The following is a 20,550-nucleotide window of genomic DNA, read 5'->3' on the forward strand; positions in this document are numbered from 1 at the left end:
TTTCAGCTTACATGCTAAGGGTGCATTTCAAATACCAGAAGACTGGGAAGGGGTGGTTTTGTCTCTTAAAGGATAAATTGGGTGACCCTCATCATAGTGCCCTCGCCATTCTAGATGGCTCAGGGGTAATTTATACAAAGCTGTGTGGAGCATCCATTCATTCAGTGGCTACCCTGGGACACTATTCCTAGTGCAATTGACTCTGTTTTATAAATAAAATTCCAAAATAGGCTCAGAACATTCCTCAAGTTGTCTCTGGCAAAAATTCAAATAGCACTTAAAGTTAGAAAGAAAGTCCGGAATACAAGAGTGATCATGATGACCTAAGATGTCTCTATCCAATTCTATTTTAAAACATTCAAGGGGCACCTGGGTGGCTCAGTCAGTTAAGCGTCAGGCTTCAGCTCAGGTCATGATCTCATGGTTTGTGAGTTCAAGCCCTACGTCGGGTTCTGTGCTGACAGCTCAGAACCTGGAGCCTGTGTCTCCCTCTTTTTCTGCCCCTCCTCTCTCTCTCTCTCAAAAATAAATAAAACATTACATACATACATACCTAAATAAAACATTCTAATACACTGAGGACTTATTTTCCTCAGTTTCAGAACATCTTCTGAGTTCTGTGGTCATCAAGACAAGCATGATCTGAATTTTTTCTCATGGCTAAAGCACCTCATTATTCATAGACTATAATAATAATAATAATAATAATAACTATTAAGTTGTATTTTCATAGCACTTTAATAGTTTCTAATACATTTTCCCTTAATGTGTCTCATTATCTCCAGTTCTTTTCTGCTTCTTCCACTCTCTAGAAACTTCTTCCCCCCGTGGCTTCTCCAATGCCAACTAGGAACAGTAGCAACTGGTGTCTTTTCATCATGGCCAAGACTACTGACCTGTAGAAAGCATTGACTGACAAAGAAAATGGAACAACTTCTAGTATTTCACACAGTGTGGGATATATTTATTTATTTTCCATGTCATAATATGGAATACTATTACTCATGATGTAGAATAGAATGTCATGTGGAAATATACTACTTTACTCAATCATTCCCCTATATGGATGTTTTAGATTTCTAGTTTTTAACTATTATAAATAACATTTGATAAACACCTAGGTACATAAAGCATCTTCGGCCTTAGGATTATTTTTGAATGATAGATGGATGTTCAGAAGTATGATAACTGGGGGCACCTAGGTGGCTCAGTCAGTAAACGTCCAGCTCTTGACTTCGGCTCAGGTCATGACCTCACGGTTTGAGTTTGAGCCCCACATCAGGCTCCGCACTGACAGTGTGGAGCCTGCTTGGGATTTCTCTCCTCTCTCTCTCTGCCTCCCTCCCTCCCTCCCTCTCTCTCTCAAAATTAATAAATAAACTTTATTTAAAAAGAAGTAGGTTAACTACATCAAACATTTCTAGTTGTTGTATATACATGGCAAACTGCTTAGCATTCAGACTCCTATAACTCACAGGAATGTAGAGGGTATTTCATTCAGTTTAACCATCATTTTCAAGACTTGAGTCCTGTACTGCAGAAAGGGAAATGGAGGCACACTGACATAAAGTGATGTGTCCTAGACGAATCAGTAGCAACATTCACAACTTCTCCTCCTCTTTAGGGTAAAATGCTTCCCTCTTTTTGTTAATCTGTTACCATCTTGAAGTGTTTCCTGAAACAGTACTAAGCAGAAAATTTTAAATAAGAAAGTCAAAATGGATATAAATAACATCAAAATTACACATACGTATTAGGATATCGCAAGGAGAGGAAAAAAAAATAGATGCTGTATTTGGTTATGGGATTATGCACAACATCCTTTACATGCTGCTTTAAAACTAAGTCAATATATGTTTTTACAGCAAGAAGAAATTGACATTTATGCTCATAAAGTGACAACATATAAAGTTTGCAACTTAGTTGGTTTGACAATGCTTCTTCTGTGTGTTACTCAGAGATTTCCAGGTTATTGGCGCCACGGGGCAGTATTATGCCAGACCACCTAAGGAACTGGTTGTAGGGTGTCATTTCACTCTTTCTGAGCTAAAATTATTAGGTGGGCCTTAATACGCCAGCTGTTCCACACACACCTACCCTCGCCTTTGCTAGGATAACTTTATTTACCCTTCAAAGATTAGTTTCATTATTACCTCCTTTAGGAATTATTTTTGGAACCTAGTTCGGGGTGTTTTCTGTAGCCAGAGTATGCTCTGTCTACTCTGTCATAGCTTGAAGCTAGTTAGTTGGTTGATGGGGTATTTTCCATTTTCTCAGCTCATTGGAAGAGAGGACTTCTGTTTTTTGTCTCTAAATCTTCAGCATCTAATATTGTTTCTAGCACTTAGAAGATCCTAGATTTAGAACTTTCTAGAGAACATTCCCCACAAGGCTGATACGAACATCTGGTTGGTAGGTGTCTCCTTCTTGTGGAATGGATACAGCTGGTTATAAGAGCTTTTTGTCCCTGCTTTTTTTCCCTATCCCTACTGAGCCTGGGAGTCAGCTATGTCAATCCTTCTAAGCACTTCAGAGTCTTTTACTGCCTTAACAATCCCCAAGACTCAGTAACCCTCAGTCAATTTTATTATCCTCTAGGATTCTATCATCTTTGTTTTCTATTTTTAAAATTTGTTTTCCTTCGTGGAAGTGCAATTTACATACAATGTCATATTAGTTTCAGGTATGCATTATAGTGATTCAATATTTTTATACATTATGAAATGCTCCCACAGTAAGTCTAGTTACCATCTGTCACCACACAGAAGTTTTAGTGTATTATTGACTATATTTCTTATGGTGTGCATTACATCCCCATAACTTACTTATTTTATAACTGGAATTTTGTACCACTTAATCCTCTCCATCTATTTCACCCATGCCTTCAACCTTTCCCCACCTCTGGTAACCAGTAGTTTATTTTCTGTATATATGAGTCTGTTCCTGTTTTATTTTACGTGCTTGTTTTGTTTTGTTTTGGATTTCACATCAAAGTGAAATCATACGATATGTGTCTTTCTCTATTTGACTTATTTCCCTTAGCACAATACCATCTAGGCCCACCCATGTTGTCATGAATGGCAAGATTTCATTCTTCTTTATGGCTGAGTGATATCCATTGTATATGGGTGTATATATACATATACACTCATCTTCTTTATTTATTCATCTATTGATGGACACCTAATTTGCTTCCATATCTTGGCTATTGTAAAAAATGCAGTGAATGTAGAAGTGTATGTATCTCTTTGAATTGGTGTTTTCATTATCTTCGGATAACTGCTCAGAAGTGGAATTTCTGAATCATATGGTAGCTCTATTTTTAATTTTGTAAGGAACCGCCATACTCTCTTCCACAGTGGCTGCACCCAATTTATATTCACACCAACAGTGCACGAGGGTTCCCTTTATAAGCTTTTTTTAGTACATTGTAGAACCATACTGAAAAAGAAGACTCTAGATTCACTTTTTTTAAAATTTCAGGCAGATCTGTAAAGAAATTCTCCTCCTCCTCTTATCTGCCTCCTCTGCTCTCCTCCCCTGACTCTTCCCCTACAAGTGCATTCCTCAAAACCTTTGATTTCAATGACATAAATAAAATCAAGATACAAAGTTGTACATGCAGTATCATTTCTATTTTGTAGAATTCACTCAGGCATATGAACTGAAGAACAACTGAGAGTAAATATGTGAAAACTCTTTGTCAATGTTGCCTTTAGGTGGTAGCATTTTTTATGATTTTTCTGTATACATTTTTCTTCTTTCCAAAATTTTCTGGAAGAAGTATGTAATTCTTTTTAAATCATTAAAAATGGACATAATGAATGGTGCCTGGGTGGCTCAGTAGGTTGAGCGTCCGACTTTGGCTCAGGTCATGATCTCACGGTCCGTGAGTTTGAGCCCCGCGTCGGGCTCTGTGCTGACAGCTCAGAGCCTGGAGTCTGTTTCACATTCTGTGTCTCCCTCTCTCTCTGACCCTCCCCCATTCATGCTCTGTCTCTCTCTGTCTCAAAAATAAATAAATGTTAAAAAAAATGGACATAATGAAGAAAGGAAACAGTAAAAGATTATGTGAGTAAAAAGGTAGGTAGAGACAGGAAATGCTTGGTCTTTGTGCTTGGTCTAGCGCTCTGAGACAGATTGTGCCAACTGCCTGGGCATGCCGCAGGGCCTTGTGAATAGTGGTGGTTCATGAAAACTGAGGATTGCGGAATGCATTCACTGCCAGGACCAAAAGTAAAAAGCATATGAGCAAAGTTTTAGAAGTGGGTGGAGAGACCGTACACAATCCCTGGGTGATGCTACTGAATCCAAAGCAGATTATTTTTACATCTCTTTTGAAAGAGTGATGTCAGTGTCTTTGCTGATTCAGGGCATGGGGAAGAGGGTTTATTAGATATTTGGATGTCTGATAACCTCATGGGGCAAAGTGAGAAAAATAATTACTTGAACTTCCTTTACCTTTTTATGGTATTAAGTGGTTTGTGTCTCTGAACCTTGATTGACAGGAGCAAGAAAAATAATGTTCATTCCTTTTGGGCCTTAGCCCAAGAGCAGAAAAAGGTCATAAAATTTGGACGAGTCGGGGCGCCTGGGTGGCTCAGTTGGTTGGGCGGCCGACTTTGGCTCAGGTCATGATCTCGCTGTCCGTGGGTTTGAGCCCCGCGTCGGGCTCTGTGCTGACCGCGCAGAGCCTGGAGCCTGTTTCGGATTCTGTGTCTCCCTCTATCTCTGACCCTCCCCCGTTCATGCTCTGTCTCTCTCTGTCTCAAAAATAAAAATAAACGTTAAAAAAAAAAATTTAAATTTGGATGAGTCGATGCAGGTGCACAATGGTGCTTGTAGCTCCCTGTAGCTATTGAGGACTGATTAGCACTTCAGAAAACTGTCTCCCAGAGTTCCATTTGGCCGTGGTCACTCTCAGTGAATAGACTCTGTTGAGTGAAGGGTGTAATTGCAGCCTGTACTGGAGAAAAGTGGACTCTGCTGTATCCGTGCCAAGTCAGCCCACACTTAGTGTGCAGAGAGAGATTCACAGGCGATGCTCTCTCTGTTCTGAGGGGGCTTTGCCAATTCAGCATCCTAGCTTGCAGAGGTTATAATGATAGGTCTCGAGATGAGAAAAAATTCTAATCTCTCTGTATTTGTGCTCTGCATCTGTGACTTCTACCCTATTTGCATTCGAATATGTTTATGCAGTTTTAGTGCTGAATGGGGGGGGGTGGTATTTGGCAACATTTGGAACATGGAAGATACACTCCATGTCTCTCTTGGCAGGAGAAAAAAAGATCTGAGGACAAGTCTGAAAGCTGGTTCACTAGTGGCCTTTCCTGTTTTGATTGTGTCTGTCCATTACCCCTTCTGCCTTTCAGTTTATTCCCTTTGTCCATTACTGACAGTGTTAAGTGTTAGCACAGAAGAGGTTCAGGGAAGTTGTGAACATTTAGAGAGATTTGGGTAGAGATAGGGAAGTATATAATGATGGATGACTCACTTTCCAAGATAGGACCTGTATAAAAAGTCATACTCGTCACTTCCCTTTTAGGATTGTAATTCTTTTGTCACATGGCATCTGTTATACTGGTATTGAAATACTCAAGTGTGAGCTGTGTCCAGTGGGGATGAGTCGGCATCTCAAAACACAAATTTGTGTCTGGATTTGACTCTAAATCCAATCTTCACACAGCACCACTGTCCACCCTCAGATTCTCAGGGGTCACTTCCCTGCAGTCAAGGCAGGTACAGAGGAAGCTCTGGATAGAGGTGACGGTAGAAGGAAGACATATTGGAATGAGTCAAGGTTTGGAGTCAGGTGCCATTTTCTTCTTTTTCTTTCTGTTTTTTTTTTTTAATGTTTATTTATTTTGAGAGACAGAGAGGGAGAGAGTGGGGAAGGGGCAGAGAGAGAGAGAGGGAAAGAGAGAATTTCAGGCAGGCTCTGTGCGCTGTCAGTGCAGATTTCCACACAGGGCTTAATCTCACAAATGATGAGATCATGACCTGAGCTGATATCAAGAGTTGGACACTTAACCAACTGAGCCACCAGGAGCCCCAGCTGCCATTTTTTTCCCTTTTTTTTTTTTTTTTTTTTGTTTCTTTATTTTTGAGAGAGACAGAGAGATAGAGCATGAGCAAGGGAGGGGCAGAGAGAGGGAGACACAGAATCTGAAGCGGGCTCCAGGCTCTGAGCTGTCAGCACAGAGCCCGACGCAGGGCTCAAGCTCATGAACTGTGAGATCGTGACCTGAGCTGAAGTCGGATGCTCAACTGACTGAGCCACCCAGGCGCCCCACCTCCCCCAAGTGCTATTTTCAAGTTCAGGCTTGACACCAACTAGCCGTGTGATCTTGGGCAAATCACTTCATCTTCCTAGGTCTCTTGTTGCCTCATCTGTGAAATAGGGATACAGTAGCTACCTGACAGGATTTTGTGAGGACTGAATGAGATGATGCCTGGAAAGCATCAGACACTCGATGCATTGTGGTAACAGTGTTGGTGGTGGGTGACAGGGGTTATCCACAATAATGATGGTCATTTCATGCAAGATTAGTGCTGAGGAAAAGTCTGCTGAAAGAAAACATATTGAACCATGAAGTTAGGCTCAAGCAGTCCAGGGACAGTCACCTGTAGATGTCTTTGTTCCTAAATTGGCACTATTTGTGAAACCCTACCATTCAAAAGCCCTCAGGGCCTGTGCTCCAAACATTAAAGAAAGTAGGCCACAGTTCTTGTCCTTCCAACCCTTTTGTATTTGCAAGCGTTGAATGTGGATACAAATTAAAAGTACAAAAAAAAATGATATCTGAACATCAGAAAGATTTCTTTCATTTGAACCAGAATTTAGTAACTCATGTCAAATGAGTTTCACGAGTATAGGAGCTTGGGGCACCTGGGTGGCTCAGTCGGTTAAGCATCCGACTTGGGCTCAGGTCATGATCTCACAGTTTGTTGGTTCAAGCCCTATGTCGGGCTCAGGCTGACAGCTCGGAGCCTGGAGCCTGCTTCAGATTCTGTGTCTCTTTCTGTCTCTGCCCCTCCCCCACTTGCACTCTGTCTCTCTCTCAGAAATAAATAAACATTAAAAAAAAATGTTTTTAAAAATATAGGAACCACAATAGAATATATGTTTAGTTCAGTGTCTAGTGCTGAGGAGGGCCCCAATTAACCGCAAACTTCAACAATCTTCCTGTGTCATACCACATAATCCCCACTGTTTGAGAAGATCAGACTGAACCTAGTCTCTTACTTGAACTCACGAACTGTGAGATCATGACCTGAGCCCAAACCAAGGGTCAGACGCCTAGCCTAACTGACTGAGTCACCCACCTGGGCACCCCATCTTGTTTAACATTTTAGATTGTCCTTGGGGATTCTAAGTAGTTAGATAAGGAGGAGGAAAGTGCTAAGTGCAGACCTGGTTTCCTCCTATGACTTCCCTTAATACAGCTTCCTACCTGAGGGTTAGAGCTTGGAGGAGGACGGCTTGAGGACAGGGAAAGTTAAAGATGTTGGAAGGGGTCCTGGGGGCAGTTTATGTTTACTCAGGCAGGAGGGAACAAAATGAAAACCACAAATACACCCTTCATCCTCCTATTTTGGGGTCTTTGTCATGTTTCCTTGTGTTATTTGTACCCATCCTTCAAGGCTAGATTCAGTGTTCTCTGTTTTCTGCATATTTCCTCCCACCAGGACAAAATTAATTGCTCTCTTGTTTATATTTTTCAATCTGTTTTAAATCTCATTATTCTTGTAATTATCTCATTGAATCCTATGTGCCTTCCCCAGTAGACTCTGAGTACTTTGATGACAGGGTTTAATTTCTTTTTCACCTTTATATTTCCAGGGCTGGCCATATAAGCCACTTCTCAATAAATGTTTATAAGATGGAATGAAAAACCCTATAAACAGTGTCAAGGCCTAGGTTTTTGCTCTAAGTACTGTTATAGCAGATTGTTTCCCCCTTCTGAATTTTTGTTTATAATAAAAAAAAATCTATATACAAAGAAGTCTGAAAGATAGAAAATGCCTCCAAGAGATGGCCTTTGTCTGCAGGTTTAGAGATCTTAAGCAAGAGTGGTGGTGAGTAATGAAGGAGGGGGCCCAGACTGCGTGTTGGAAGTGATTGCCCTGGGGGGAGGACCTAAAAATAACTGCCGCTTTGGGAGTTTGGATACCCCTATGGGAAGAAATACCCGTAGGTTAAGCATTTTACTAGGTGAGACGAAGGAGAAGGTAATGGGGACTGGACAGGCATCAGCTCCTTAGAAATAGTTTGGGGGGTGACTATGGTCCTGGGATACCACTATCTCATACTGTCAAAGATGTGTTGCACATCCTACTTTGTAATGGTAAAGGCCTATGGTTGCCATTTGCCATTGCTTGTGAATGATATGGTCCGTTAACAAGATGCATTGCTCTTCTGGGTCCACAAATTAAACAGACCAAAATATGAGACAATAACCCCAAATATGCAGTTTGCAAGGGAAAGTCATGACTTCCCTACAGAAAATATCTCTCTGCAGTCTCCATTGTCGTGTTACCCCTTGGTAAGGAAGAAGGACCCACGTTTCTACCCCTCCCCACACTGTTAGGAGAGAAAGCAGGACCAGCTGCTTACATTTTAGAAAGGAGCTATGTCAGTGAGGCCATTTTCAAGCAAAGGAAAGCAAAATTGAGTGCTTGGATATTCCTGACATAATTGAAACTACTATATTTAGGAAATTACTGGAAAAAAATCCTCAGAGCACAGTTTGATAGCAGCAGAGTATCAGAGTGTAGCAGATGGCTTTGAGAGAATCAATTATTTTCTGATTATTGTCAACCTGACCATCCTGGAAAACTAGGAAAAGCTAGTAATGTGGGATATTGAATGTCGATGTGTTGTTTGAGTCCAATATCTTCTTAGCTGCTTAACAGCAAATCAAGAAAGCGTGGGCAATATACCATGCGGAAATTAAGTGGGTGAACAGCTTGTGGGTGGGTTGTACTTGGAAAATGCTTGGTTCTTCAAATTAAGCAAGAGAGTGGCTTGGCAAAATTAATAATTGTAACGTTAGTGGCATTGGTATCAGTATTGACAGATTGATGAGGTAGAGGGAGAGAAAGGATAAGGCTCATTGAGGGAAAGCATGGCTCATTTATACAGGAAAAGCACCATGTAAGGTAAAAGTATCTTGGGAGAAAGATTATATACGTACATCTATGCTGGAGAGCTATGAGTGCTCTAATGAACCATATGCTAGCTGAGCATGAGTCATCCATGAGCTGATGTTAAAAAATAAACCTACAAACACTTCAATTCGAGCAACTAGGACAAGGACATACAAGTTTTTTCCAGATTTGGGTAATATGGAAGAATTTACCAACATATACTACTGCTTCACAAAGCAGTGTACATGTGCATGTGTGTGTGTGTATGACCCAGCTTGGAGTCTGTCTCTAGCATACCTCAGTTCTCTTTGTACTTTGGTTTATCTGCTGTTGTCACAGATTGCAGTCCCCTAGACATATACCCTGTGTTTCTTCACTGTGAGCACTCCCCTTCCCTGGGGGAGCATCAAATTCCTTCCCAACCTTTTGGAGCAGATGATGAGCCCCACTCTTGGGCAATAAGAGAGGGAACTTGAGCTGTTAATAGAGTTAAAGTGATTTTTAAAAAATCTCCTGAGATTGTAAGTATGCCCATTAACTCAGTGCCCATCCAAAGTGACCTCTCTGCCCTGACACTTACTGATTCCTAGTGGGCAGGCAGCTAGCTCAGAGTACGTGTGGGTTGGGGCTGCAGAAGGTGGGGTATCTCATGGGGCCTGTACACCTTGCCTTGTTGTCATCTGCTCCTGATCTGGAGTGTGGAATCTTCAGAGCAAAGAGGATTAAACAAGATCATGTCCGGACAGTCCCCCAGATCCTTGGAAAGTATTAAAATGGGCTTTATGGTTAAGCATCTATTAGAATAGAATTGCATAATGACTGCAAGGGACCTTAGAAAAATCCATACAGTTCCTTTACAAATATTTGAGGAAACTGAAGCCCAAGAGGTAAAAGTGATTTATAAGCCAGTGTTAGTGGTTCATCAGCATAGATTAGTGAATTGCACGCTGAAGAAACTAGGTTACTCAAGATAAGTCTTTTTAAAATGTTATTTGAGTGTGGTTGATATACAATGTTATATTAGTTTCAGATGTACAACATAGTGATTCAACAAGTTTGTCACAAGTGTAGCAGCTGTCTCCACACATTGCCATTATAATAGCATTGACTATCTTCCCTATATGGTACCATTTATCCCCATGACTTATTCATTCCTTAACTAGAAGCCTGTATCTGCCACTCACTTCCACCCATTTTGCCCCCTCCCCTCTGGCGACCATCGCTTTTTTCTCTGTATTTATAGGTCTGATTCTGCTTTTTGCTTGTTTTTTTCATTTGTGTGTGTTTTTTTTTAGATTCCTCATATGAGTGAGATCATATTGTCTTTGTCTTTCCCATTTATTTCACTTAGTATAAGACCTTCTAGCTCCATCCATGTTGTCTCACATGGAAAGATCTCATCCTTCTTATGGCTGCATAATATTCCATTGTGTGTGTGTGTGTGTGTGTGTGTGTGTGTGTGTGTATATGCCACATATATGCCACATATGCCTTATCCATTCTCAAGACTATGTGTTAAAGCAGAAATGAAATTCTGTCTGCATTTGATCTGTACCAGGGTAACAGCCTCAGAGACCTACACAGAAGCCAGGAGGGTATCAAAAGTGAGTATGTGAGCTGGGACTACAAAGATAGGAAGGACAGGGACTGTGACAGACTGGAGAACACATGTTTCGTTGAAAGGTGATAGGTTGTCCCCTATGTGGGAAGGCAGGCCCAGTGTTGCTAGACCCATTCATTTTCTTTTTTAATGTTTATTTACTTTTGAGAGAGAGAGAGAGAGAGAGAGAGAGAGAGAGAGAGAGAGAGAGAGAGAAAACAAGCCCAAGTGGGGGAGGGGAGAAAAAGAAGGAGACAGAAACCGAAACAGGCTCCAGGCTCCGAGCTGTTGGCACAGAGCCTGATGCGGGACTCCAACCGACAAATCACGAGATCATGACCTGAGCCAAAGTCGGACACTCAACCGACTGAGCCACCCAGATGCCCCTAGACCCATTCATTTTCTAAGAGAAGTTAAGAGTGGGTCAACCTTGTACTGACCAAATAAAACATTTTGGCTGGGTTGAATTTGGCCTGAGGAATGACCATGTTCCTGATGGCACAAACACTGTCATCTACCTAAGTCTGTAGGCTGAGCATATAAAGGAATCCATCCAATGGCTGCATAGCAGCAGTTAAGTGTAAGTTTTTCAAATTTTTCAAGACAGTGTTCTGGTTGATGGCTTCAGTATCCTTCCCCTACTTTATTACAACAGAGAGGAATTTGTAACTAGTACATTCATCTCTTTAATTGTTCACTCTTGTGGAAAGTTTTTAATGGATAGAGAAGGGAAAGAGGCAGACGACCTGGAAGAACCACAAGCTGGTGATCTGCTTTTGAATAATAAAAAAATCGCCAGGTGGTGTGTGTAGTCCAGCATGCCTTGTCTGGTACTTTGATGTCCATCTGGAACTTAACAAAATGAAGATTCATGCCAACATCCAGCCTTGAGGCAGAGAAGGAAGGACGAGAATTTCTAAACAAATGCCAGTCTCTCTTCCGCCTTCCTGAGAAGCCCTCTACACCTGTGTCTACACGATTCTTTTTGGAACAACTTACTGGGTGCACCCAAGGGTTTAAGGCATCACCCCGTAGGATTATTGCAATTGTCTTCCTGTTTCTGCCTTCCGCATCTAGTCCGTTGTCAAAACAGTAGCTAGCCCTTTTAAAACATTCATCACTCAGTTCAACCCCCTTTTTGACTCACAGGATTCCAGTGGCCAAATGCTTCAGTACAGCCTGAAAGGCTTTTACAATCTGCCCCCTGCACAGCCTTGCTGTTACTTCCTTGACCTTCCCTCCTCCTCCTTCCTCACCATGTGCTCACTCTGCCCCGCCTCACTGGCCTCCTTTCTGCTCCCAAACACTCTGGCATGCTCCCTCCTGTGAACCTTTGTGTTTGATGTTCTCTGCTTAGAAGACTCTTTCCCCAAATACCCTATTGCTTCTCAGAGAAACTTTGCCTACTGAGAATTGCAATCCCTTCCTCCTGCCCATATCTCCAGGACTCCCTATCCCCATCCCCCACTTCAATTTTTCTTAGCACTTGTCTCCAGTTGCCCTATACAGTTTACTTTTTGCTTCCCCTTACTCTAACTTCCATGAGTGCAGGCATTTTTGTCCTTTTTGTTCACTGCTATATTCATGCTGCCTAAAACAGTGCCTAAAAACATAGTAGGTGCCTGACAAGTATTTGTTGAATACATCTTGAAAAAAAATTTCCCTTCTCTGCTAGGTCTGGTGACCTTAATTCACTGTGCTGGACAAATACACATCTTTCTACTGAACTGTGGTTTTAACATTACCATTAATAGACTTTAAAAAATGTTCATTTATTTTGAGAGTGTGTTTGTGTGTGCATGTGTGTGAGTCGGGGGAGGGGCAGAGAGAGAGAGGGAGAGAGAGAGAATCCCAAGCAGGATCCCCACTGTCAGTGCAGAGCCTCATGTGGGGCTTGATCTCAAGAACTGTGAGCCAAAATCGAGAGACGCTTAACCGACTGAGCCACCCAAGCGCCCCCCATTAATAGACTTTTATCTGTTTTTCCAAGTTTTCTGAGTCCATTCTACTTCCTAAACATACGTTGGATTTTTTTGCTTATCTTCATGTCTGCGTCTTTTAGTTAAAACCATCACAACTTCTTGCGTTTCCCATCCACTTTTATCCCCTCCACACAGTCTCACTCGGCAGCCAGAATGATCTATTTAAAATCAAAATCTGGTCACTTACCACTCATTCCCTCACCTAAAATCCTTCAGTGGTTTCCCAATGCCCTTCACACAAAACTCTGTGTCCTTACTGTATCCCACAAGGTCCTGCACAGTCTGGTGGCAACACTGGTTTTCTCTGTTCTTCCAACAAGTTAACTTCCTTCCTGACTCAGGGTCTTCGCTGTTTTCTCATAATGGAATTATGTGTTCAATGGCTATCTTTACATGTTCTTACCCAGGATAGGAACCTTCCTGTGGGGTTTGTCTTTGTATCTCCAACACCTAACACTGTCCTTAATCCATGGTAGGAGCTTAATAAATACTTGTGGAGAAATAAATGAAAACAGAATGTAGGTGTCTTGCCACCTCAGGGACTGGGGACTCTGAGGGTATCTCATTAATTAACAATATGTTTCTCTCCACAGAGATTATTTTGCAGAGGATGAAGGGGAGATGGTATCCAGAACATGTCATGTAGCAGGTAAGGAGGCTGTGGGTCTTACCTTGACAAATTCTTGGTCATGGTAAGGAGGCTATGGGTCTGACCTTGATAAATTCTTGGTCGTGGTAAGGAGGCTGTGGGTCTTGATAAATTCTGGTTTCCTGCTGATCGTAATTCCCTCAAATTATGGACCCTTAAATTCATCATGGCAGGGGCACCTGGGTGGCTCAGTCACTTAAACATCTGACTCTTGATTTTGGCTCTGGTAATGGTCTCACGTTAGTGAGTTCGAGGCCTGTGTCGGGTTCTGTGCTGACAGTGTAGAGCCTGCTTGGGATTCTCTTCTCTCCCCCCCCCCCCCCCCCCCCCCCACCTCTCAAATAAACAAACTTAAAATAAATAAACACATAAATAAAATAAATTCAGCATAGCAGTATTCTCAGACTTTTTGTGAATTTCCAGATTTGCACCTACCACTATAACATGTGATTCCCCACCTTCCCAGCACAGCACAGGAAATCATAATTGAAATTACGATTCTGTAATTCCAAGGTTAAAGTCACTTATGAAATGATTAAAATAGATTCTGCCACTAAAATTAAATCTCTACTTGCATACCATTTAAATGGGTATAATAATAGTGTCAACGTCATAAGTGAGATTAAATGAGAAAAACTGTTATTGTAGACTTATAAAGGAATAAACACCCAGTAAATATTGTTGTTATTAATGTATTCATAATAATATCACATCATTACTGAACTAACATTAGCCAGGGATTTACCTGAATTATGAAACCAAAGTGAAGATAGTTCTCTTTGGGGGAGCATTTTTCACAAGGACCTTGAATCACTTAAGGGTTCTGCCTCCTTCGCTAAGTCATTTGCCTTTTTCATTCCAGCCTTGAAGCCCAGATGGTTCACATGCACAGCATGGAAAAAGTTTTTAATTTGAATGTGTTAAGGATTTCAGACACTTACAATTAGCATTTGTAATTGTATATGCTAAGTCTACAAATTCCAAGGGTCTACTAGACTCATTTTGAACATCAAGATCCTCCATTTTGCAGTGAAAACTCAAAGGAGTAGGGCAAAAATGGAAGGGTAGAGAAGATGCTTATTGTTTCTTTTAACTCTTATAAGAGCTCTGTGAGGTATTATTTATTCCCACTTTCACAGTGACAGTGAAGCTGAGCAAAATTAAGAGATTTGCCTGAATTCCCACAATTGGCAAGTGGTGAGAATTCATATCCAAGCTTCAAAGGCTCTTTTCCCTCCATCACATCCCACTGATCTAACTGTAATGTATTGTTCTGTTTCATCAAATTTTCTTCCATTCGATAGCCTATTTAATTTCAACTGATTCTGGGAGAAATAATTCTTTTCCAATTTCTCTTAAGTAAAGCATTTATTTGCATTTACTTAGAAATATCACAATATCAACAAAACAGGTGCAACCTTGCTATTACTATAATTATTATTAATTTGCAAGCACAGACTGTTGTATAATTAAAAGAACAACAATTATTTTGTACAAGCTGAATCAAAGACAACTGAATATGGAAACAGAATACTACCTCTATCCATAACTAATTTGTGCTGTGTACCAATAAAACCTGCTTTAAATTTCTGTTCCATTTTAAAACCCTCTACTCTACCAGGCAAGATGAGTGGCTGTTGAGAATACCAGTAAGGATAGGGATATGTAGGGGCACCTGGCTGACTCAGTCTGTGGAGCATCCTACTCTTGATCTCAGGGTTGTGAGTTTGAGCCCTGTGTTGGGTATAGAGATTACTTTAAAAAAATTAGGGCGCCTGGGTGGTTCAATCAGTTAAGCATCTGACTGTCGATCTCGGCTCAGGTCGTGATCTCGTGGTTCATGAAATCAAGCCCCACATCAGCTCTGCACGGATGGCTCAGAGTTGGCTTGAGATTCTCTCTCTCCCTCTTCCCTGCCCCTCCCCCCATCACAATGCTCGCTCTCTCAAAATGAACATATAAATATTAAAAAGATAATAAAATAAATTTTAAACAAAAAGACAGTGATCTGAAGACACACCTGATACTATGTTAACTTTACAAAAATGAAGACACTGTACAGTGTCCATTTTAAAAACAAATCATGTGGCCTTACATTTCAACCTTTTTTTCTTTAAAACCAGTGGTGTAAAAGGGAGTTAAATACTTTTCGGCAAAAAAAAAAAAAAAAAAAAAAAAAAAAAAGCTGCACTGGAATCACCCTGTCTCTCATCATTATTTTCTTCTTCATCTTTTATTGTCTTCATTTTTCTCCTTGCCATCATTTTCCTGATCCTTTCTGTCTTCCTACTCTTTCTGTCTTTTCTTAGCAGAGAACAAATTCCGAGTTGATTGAAATATCTAGAGGCTTTTTCTTGTGCTCTTTCTGGCAAGTTTGCAGAAGGAAAAAGAAAGAGGGAGGGAGGGATATTTTCTCCCATCCCATGGCTTGTCTTTTCATTCTTAATGGTTTCCTTTGTGAGCAGAAGCTTTTTAGTTTGATGTAGCCTCACTTGTTTATTTTTGCTTTTGTTGCCTTTGATTTTGGTGGCCGTGCATATATGGCCAGTTAGTTTTTGACAAAAGAGATAAGGATGTACAAGGAAGGAAGGAAAGAGAAAAGAAAAAAAGGGAAAGGACAGAAAAAGCATATGATGACATTTTGCCTCTTGGCTCGTTTGTCCATATGTGTGTGTATGTCTAGTTAATTTTTCTTCAGAGCCCATTTTGCTCTTACTTGCACTGATGCCGTCTATGGAGCTCAGTGGATAGCAATGGCTGTCATTCTCTCTGACTTCAAAAAAAAAGATTGTTTGTAATAAAGGATCATTGTTTCCTTCTGCCAACCATGAAAAGGTGTATTTTTCCATGTCTTCGACCTGAGTCTACATCCCTAAGTCCACCTCAGTCTGAGGTCTTCTGTGTACTCTGCTTCTAGGAAGCCCTGATTTCTTGCTTCCACAATGGTACTTCACAAAGGCAGGCATGGGGTTAGCAGCAGCTTTTCCTAGGGAGATTCTTCCTTTAATTAATGGAATTATTGCATTTCTACCCCCTGCCCTGTTTTCCCTCAACTCTTAGACCTGTGATGATTCCCTTTGCTCCTAAATTAACAGTATTAGCCGACCGCTCGGAAGGTTGAGTGAAGAGAACATAGGACTGGTTCTGCCACTTTTTAGCATTGTGGTCTTGGTCATGCAAACTTTCTGAACCTTTATTTACTCATAGTAAAATGGATTTAGTAATCGCATCAGTTTATTTCACTTGGGGTAGTAACTTTATAAACGAGATTATTCATGTGAAACTACTTTGTAACCTGTAATGCCTGTTAAAGATGTTGGTTGTAATAATTGTTACTACTCTTAAATAATGACCTGAAATATTTTTGTAGAAACACCTCTTAGCTAGTAGCTTGATTTTTTTTTAAAAAAAGAGAAGCTATTTCAGTCTTCTTTCATCATGCCAAATCACCCTAAAACTTAGTGGCTTAAAACAGGTGCCAACAGGGGCACCTGGGTGGCTCAGTCAGTTAAGCGTCCGACTTTGGCTCAGGTCATGATCTCGCGGTCCGTGAGTTCGAGCCCTGCGTCGGGCTCTGTGCTGACCGCTCAGAGCCTGGAGCCTGTTTCAGATTCTGTGTCTCCCTCTCTCTCTGACCCTCCCCTGTTCATGCTCTGTCTCTCTTTGTCTCAAAAATAAATAAATGTTAAAAAGAAAAATTAAAAAAACAAAAAAACAGGTGTCAAACTGCAGCCCATGGGCCAATTGCCAGTTTTTATAAATAAAGTTTTATAGCAACACAGTCATGCTTGTTCAGTTACATATTGTCTGTGCCTATTTTGAGCTGCAAGAGCAGAGGTGACTAGCTCTGACAGAGATGGTATGATCCACGAGCCTACAATATTTACTATCTGGCCCTTTAAAAAAAAGTTTGCCTACCTGGGGCTTAAAACAACAATGACTTATTATTTCTCACAGCCTTGTGTGTTGACAAACTGGGCATTTCCTCTGCTGGTCTCACTTGGGATTACTCAAATAGCTGCAATCTTTTGAGAGCTTGACTGGGGTTGAGAGTCCATAGACGGCTTTACTCACATGTCTGGCATTCGGTGACTGGCTGTCAGCTGGGGCATCTCCCTTCCCTCTGTCCTTGGCCTTTCCTCCTCCAGGAGGGTAAACTGGGTTGCTTCACAGGAGGGTGGTCTTGGGGCTCTAAGAAGACAAGAACAGAAATGCATGGTCTCTCAAGACTTAGTCTCTAGAATTCATACAGTGGCATTTTCATCATATTCTCTCAGTCAGAGCAAGTCACTCAGCCAACCCAGATCCAAAGGCTGGAGAAATAGGCTCCACTTCTCCATAGAGTAGCAAAAGCCTCTAATTACAAAGGGGCACAAACATGGACTAGTGCGTTTCACTGGGGACCAGTATTAATATGGTCAGCCACACACTACTTTATATGAACTGTTTCCGTGTGGCCCAGAATTGGTTTGTACTTTGTGGAAACCAAATTCTGCTGGATGGTGCTGGTTAGAAGGATCATAATGCCACTGTTCTATACAATTTTTTGTTGTTCTGTTTTACCGGCAGCTTTTCTTAGTGACACTAAAGATCGAGGCCCTCCAGTGCAGTCACAGAGTTGGAGAAGTGGTGAGAAGATCCCCTTTGGACAGATGCCTTCCTTGAGAGCATTTGAAAAACCCCCTCAGGTGCAGACCCAGGCTCTTCGAGACTTTGAGAAGGTAAGTCACGTGGGTGAATAATTGTTATCCCAATTAGAAGGAGCACCAAGGGATAGTGATGTCTCATAAACGTATGACCCATGGCTTAGTCTGGATTGTGGCCATTCTTATACCAACCAGTATGATGTCTCTTTTAAGAGCATTTGTCCCAAGGGGGCGTGGGTGGCTCAGTCGGTTAAGTGTCTGACTTCAGCTTAGGTCGTGATCTCACGGTTCGTGGATACATCGGGCCGTGTGCTGTCAGTTCAGAGCCCACTTCGGATCCTCTGTCTCCCTCTCCCTCTCTGCCCCTCCCCTGCTTGTACCCTTTCTCTTTATCTCTCAAAAATAAATAAACATTAAAAATAAATAAATAAAAACAACTCTTAAAAAAAAAAAAAAAAGAGCAGATGTCCCAATAAACGTATGTGTTGTTAGCTATGCCCTGAGCACTCTGGTTCATGGACAATTGCCTGTAGCAATGATTCTGTCTTAGCATTTTTACCCCTGATTTACTTCTCAAATAAATTCAGGAAGTTTAAATGGCACCCTGAGAATCTATAACTGGACCATAGTGCGCTTAGGGGACATAGTTTAATTGGCTGGCATTATATTCTCAGTGGCTGGCTTGAACCACTCTAGATCTCTGGATACTGTCTACAGTATAAGGTGGCCTCAGCCACAACCATTTGCTTCTCAAAAAAGAATCTGGCATTGTTGCTTACAACTTCTGATTCAACTCTTGAAGTGCTCTGTGTCTTGATAGGTTTATCCTTAGATTTGGACAAGAGCCAAATTACTGATAATGTAATACAAGTCCCCACCTCCCTGTGCCCTGGATTGACCCCAGGAAGTCTGTATAATAGAACCTGTCTTCTGGGATTTATATGGCCTGGAAAGAACACACAGGATTTCTTACACCAATGTGCTAAAAAAAGAAATAGCTCTTTGGTGCCCCCTGGGGGTTGCCCATGGATCAGGCCACATATGAGCACTGTATACATATGCCCTTAGATTTGTGGGTGGGTTTCTTTCATTTTTTGGATTGATAGCTTTTGACATAAAGTAATAAACTTCTATTTTCAAAAAAAGGTGAATAAAACAGGATTGACATGGGTTTACCCTGTCTTGCCTCAATTTGTGAACAGAAATGCTTCCCGAGGATCTAATGTACATCTTACCAGACATTCCTGTGGACAAAGAAATATTCTCAATACTGGGGCGCCTGGGTGGCTCAGTCGGTTGAGCGTCTGACTTGGGCTCAGGTCATGATCTCGTGGTTCGTGAGTTCGAGCCCCACATTGGGCTCTGTGTTGACAGCTTGGAGCCTGGAGCGTGTTTTGGATTCTGTGTCCCCCTCTCTCTCTGCCCCACCCCTGCTTGTGCTCTGTCTCTGTCTTTCAAAAATTAATAAACATTAAAAAAAATTTTTTAAAAAGAATATGCTCAATATAAAACCTGCCTGAGAACGAAACAGCCTACTGTTAGTGTTGAGGGTTTTTTTTTGGGGGGGGGGGGTTGTCGTTGTTGTTTTGGGGGTTTTCTTGTTTTGTTTTGTTTTTTTCCTCAGTTGTCATGGATAGTGTTGTGGGTTTTTTTTGTTTTGTTTTTTGTTTTTTTGTTTTTAAAGACACAGAGCTTGCAGGAATATTAAGTGGTTTTGAACACTAAACCTCTGAACAGCTGTGTGGTGCTGGTGGTGAGAGAGGGGGTGCTAACAACCCCTCCTCTTTTTTCACCTTTTGCATCTGCTGCAATGCAGAATGGATGAGCAGAGTGGCAGTCCTTCCCAAAGCTGTGTGGGATGCTCTCTGAAAGAGTCTGTGGGCCTGTTCCTTTTGGTTGAGAGGTGATTTGGAATACAGAGGTTAAGGTATCACTGCTGAGGGAACGAGTGGCCAGATGCGGTGGGTACAGGGAAACGATCAGGCTGACCTGGGCACCGAGCAGAGGTCAGCTGACTCCTCAGATTTGGCCTCCCAAGTCCTTCCTCTTCCCAGCCTGCTCTGAGATAGCAGATCAGTCCTCACTTCTCAGTGCCAGGAACCACTGACAGAAACCAAGAGGATGCAGAGAAAAGGCGAATAAGGGATATTTCAAATCTCACCTGCTGTGTGTCAAGTAATAAATGATGAGGCTATGACACACATTTTTGTCAGAAAGGTCGTTGCCAGGGCTCATAGAAATTTTGACTTTTTTTTTTAGTGCCATAGAGTCTGTGTGCCATGATCATAGATCCTGACAGGTGATTGGATCAGAGTGATATTTTACATACAGACTCCTTCCTGTGTGCTTTCCTACGGGTTACCACCTCCACCCCACCCCCAGCGTGTCTGGGTTGAGCGAGACCAGAGCAACACGGGATGGTACTAGCTAGCATATGCCGATCGCTTTCTATGTGTCGCGTGCTGTTCTAAGTGTGTGCAGTATTCTCTCATTTAATGCTCACCACAGCCCTGTGAAGAAGCA

The 20,550-nt window shown here is 41.6% G+C and overlaps 1 protein-coding gene across 1 annotated transcript in view; it reads left to right on the forward strand.

Moving 5' to 3' along the window:
- The window catches only part of LOC122240822 (myomegalin-like), a 113,610-nt gene that overhangs the window by 34,156 nt on the left and 58,904 nt on the right, over positions 1 to 20,550 (forward strand). Inside the window, exons 2-3 of the mRNA XM_042993921.1 lie at positions 13,326 to 13,381; positions 17,951 to 18,102. Coding sequence (XP_042849855.1) covers positions 13,326 to 13,381; positions 17,951 to 18,102 — 208 coding nt within the window. The remainder of the gene's footprint in view (positions 1 to 13,325; positions 13,382 to 17,950; positions 18,103 to 20,550) is intronic.

Source organism: Panthera tigris, chromosome C1 (genome assembly GCF_018350195.1).
Source record: "Panthera tigris isolate Pti1 chromosome C1, P.tigris_Pti1_mat1.1, whole genome shotgun sequence".
Classification (NCBI taxonomy): Eukaryota; Metazoa; Chordata; class Mammalia; order Carnivora; family Felidae; genus Panthera; species Panthera tigris.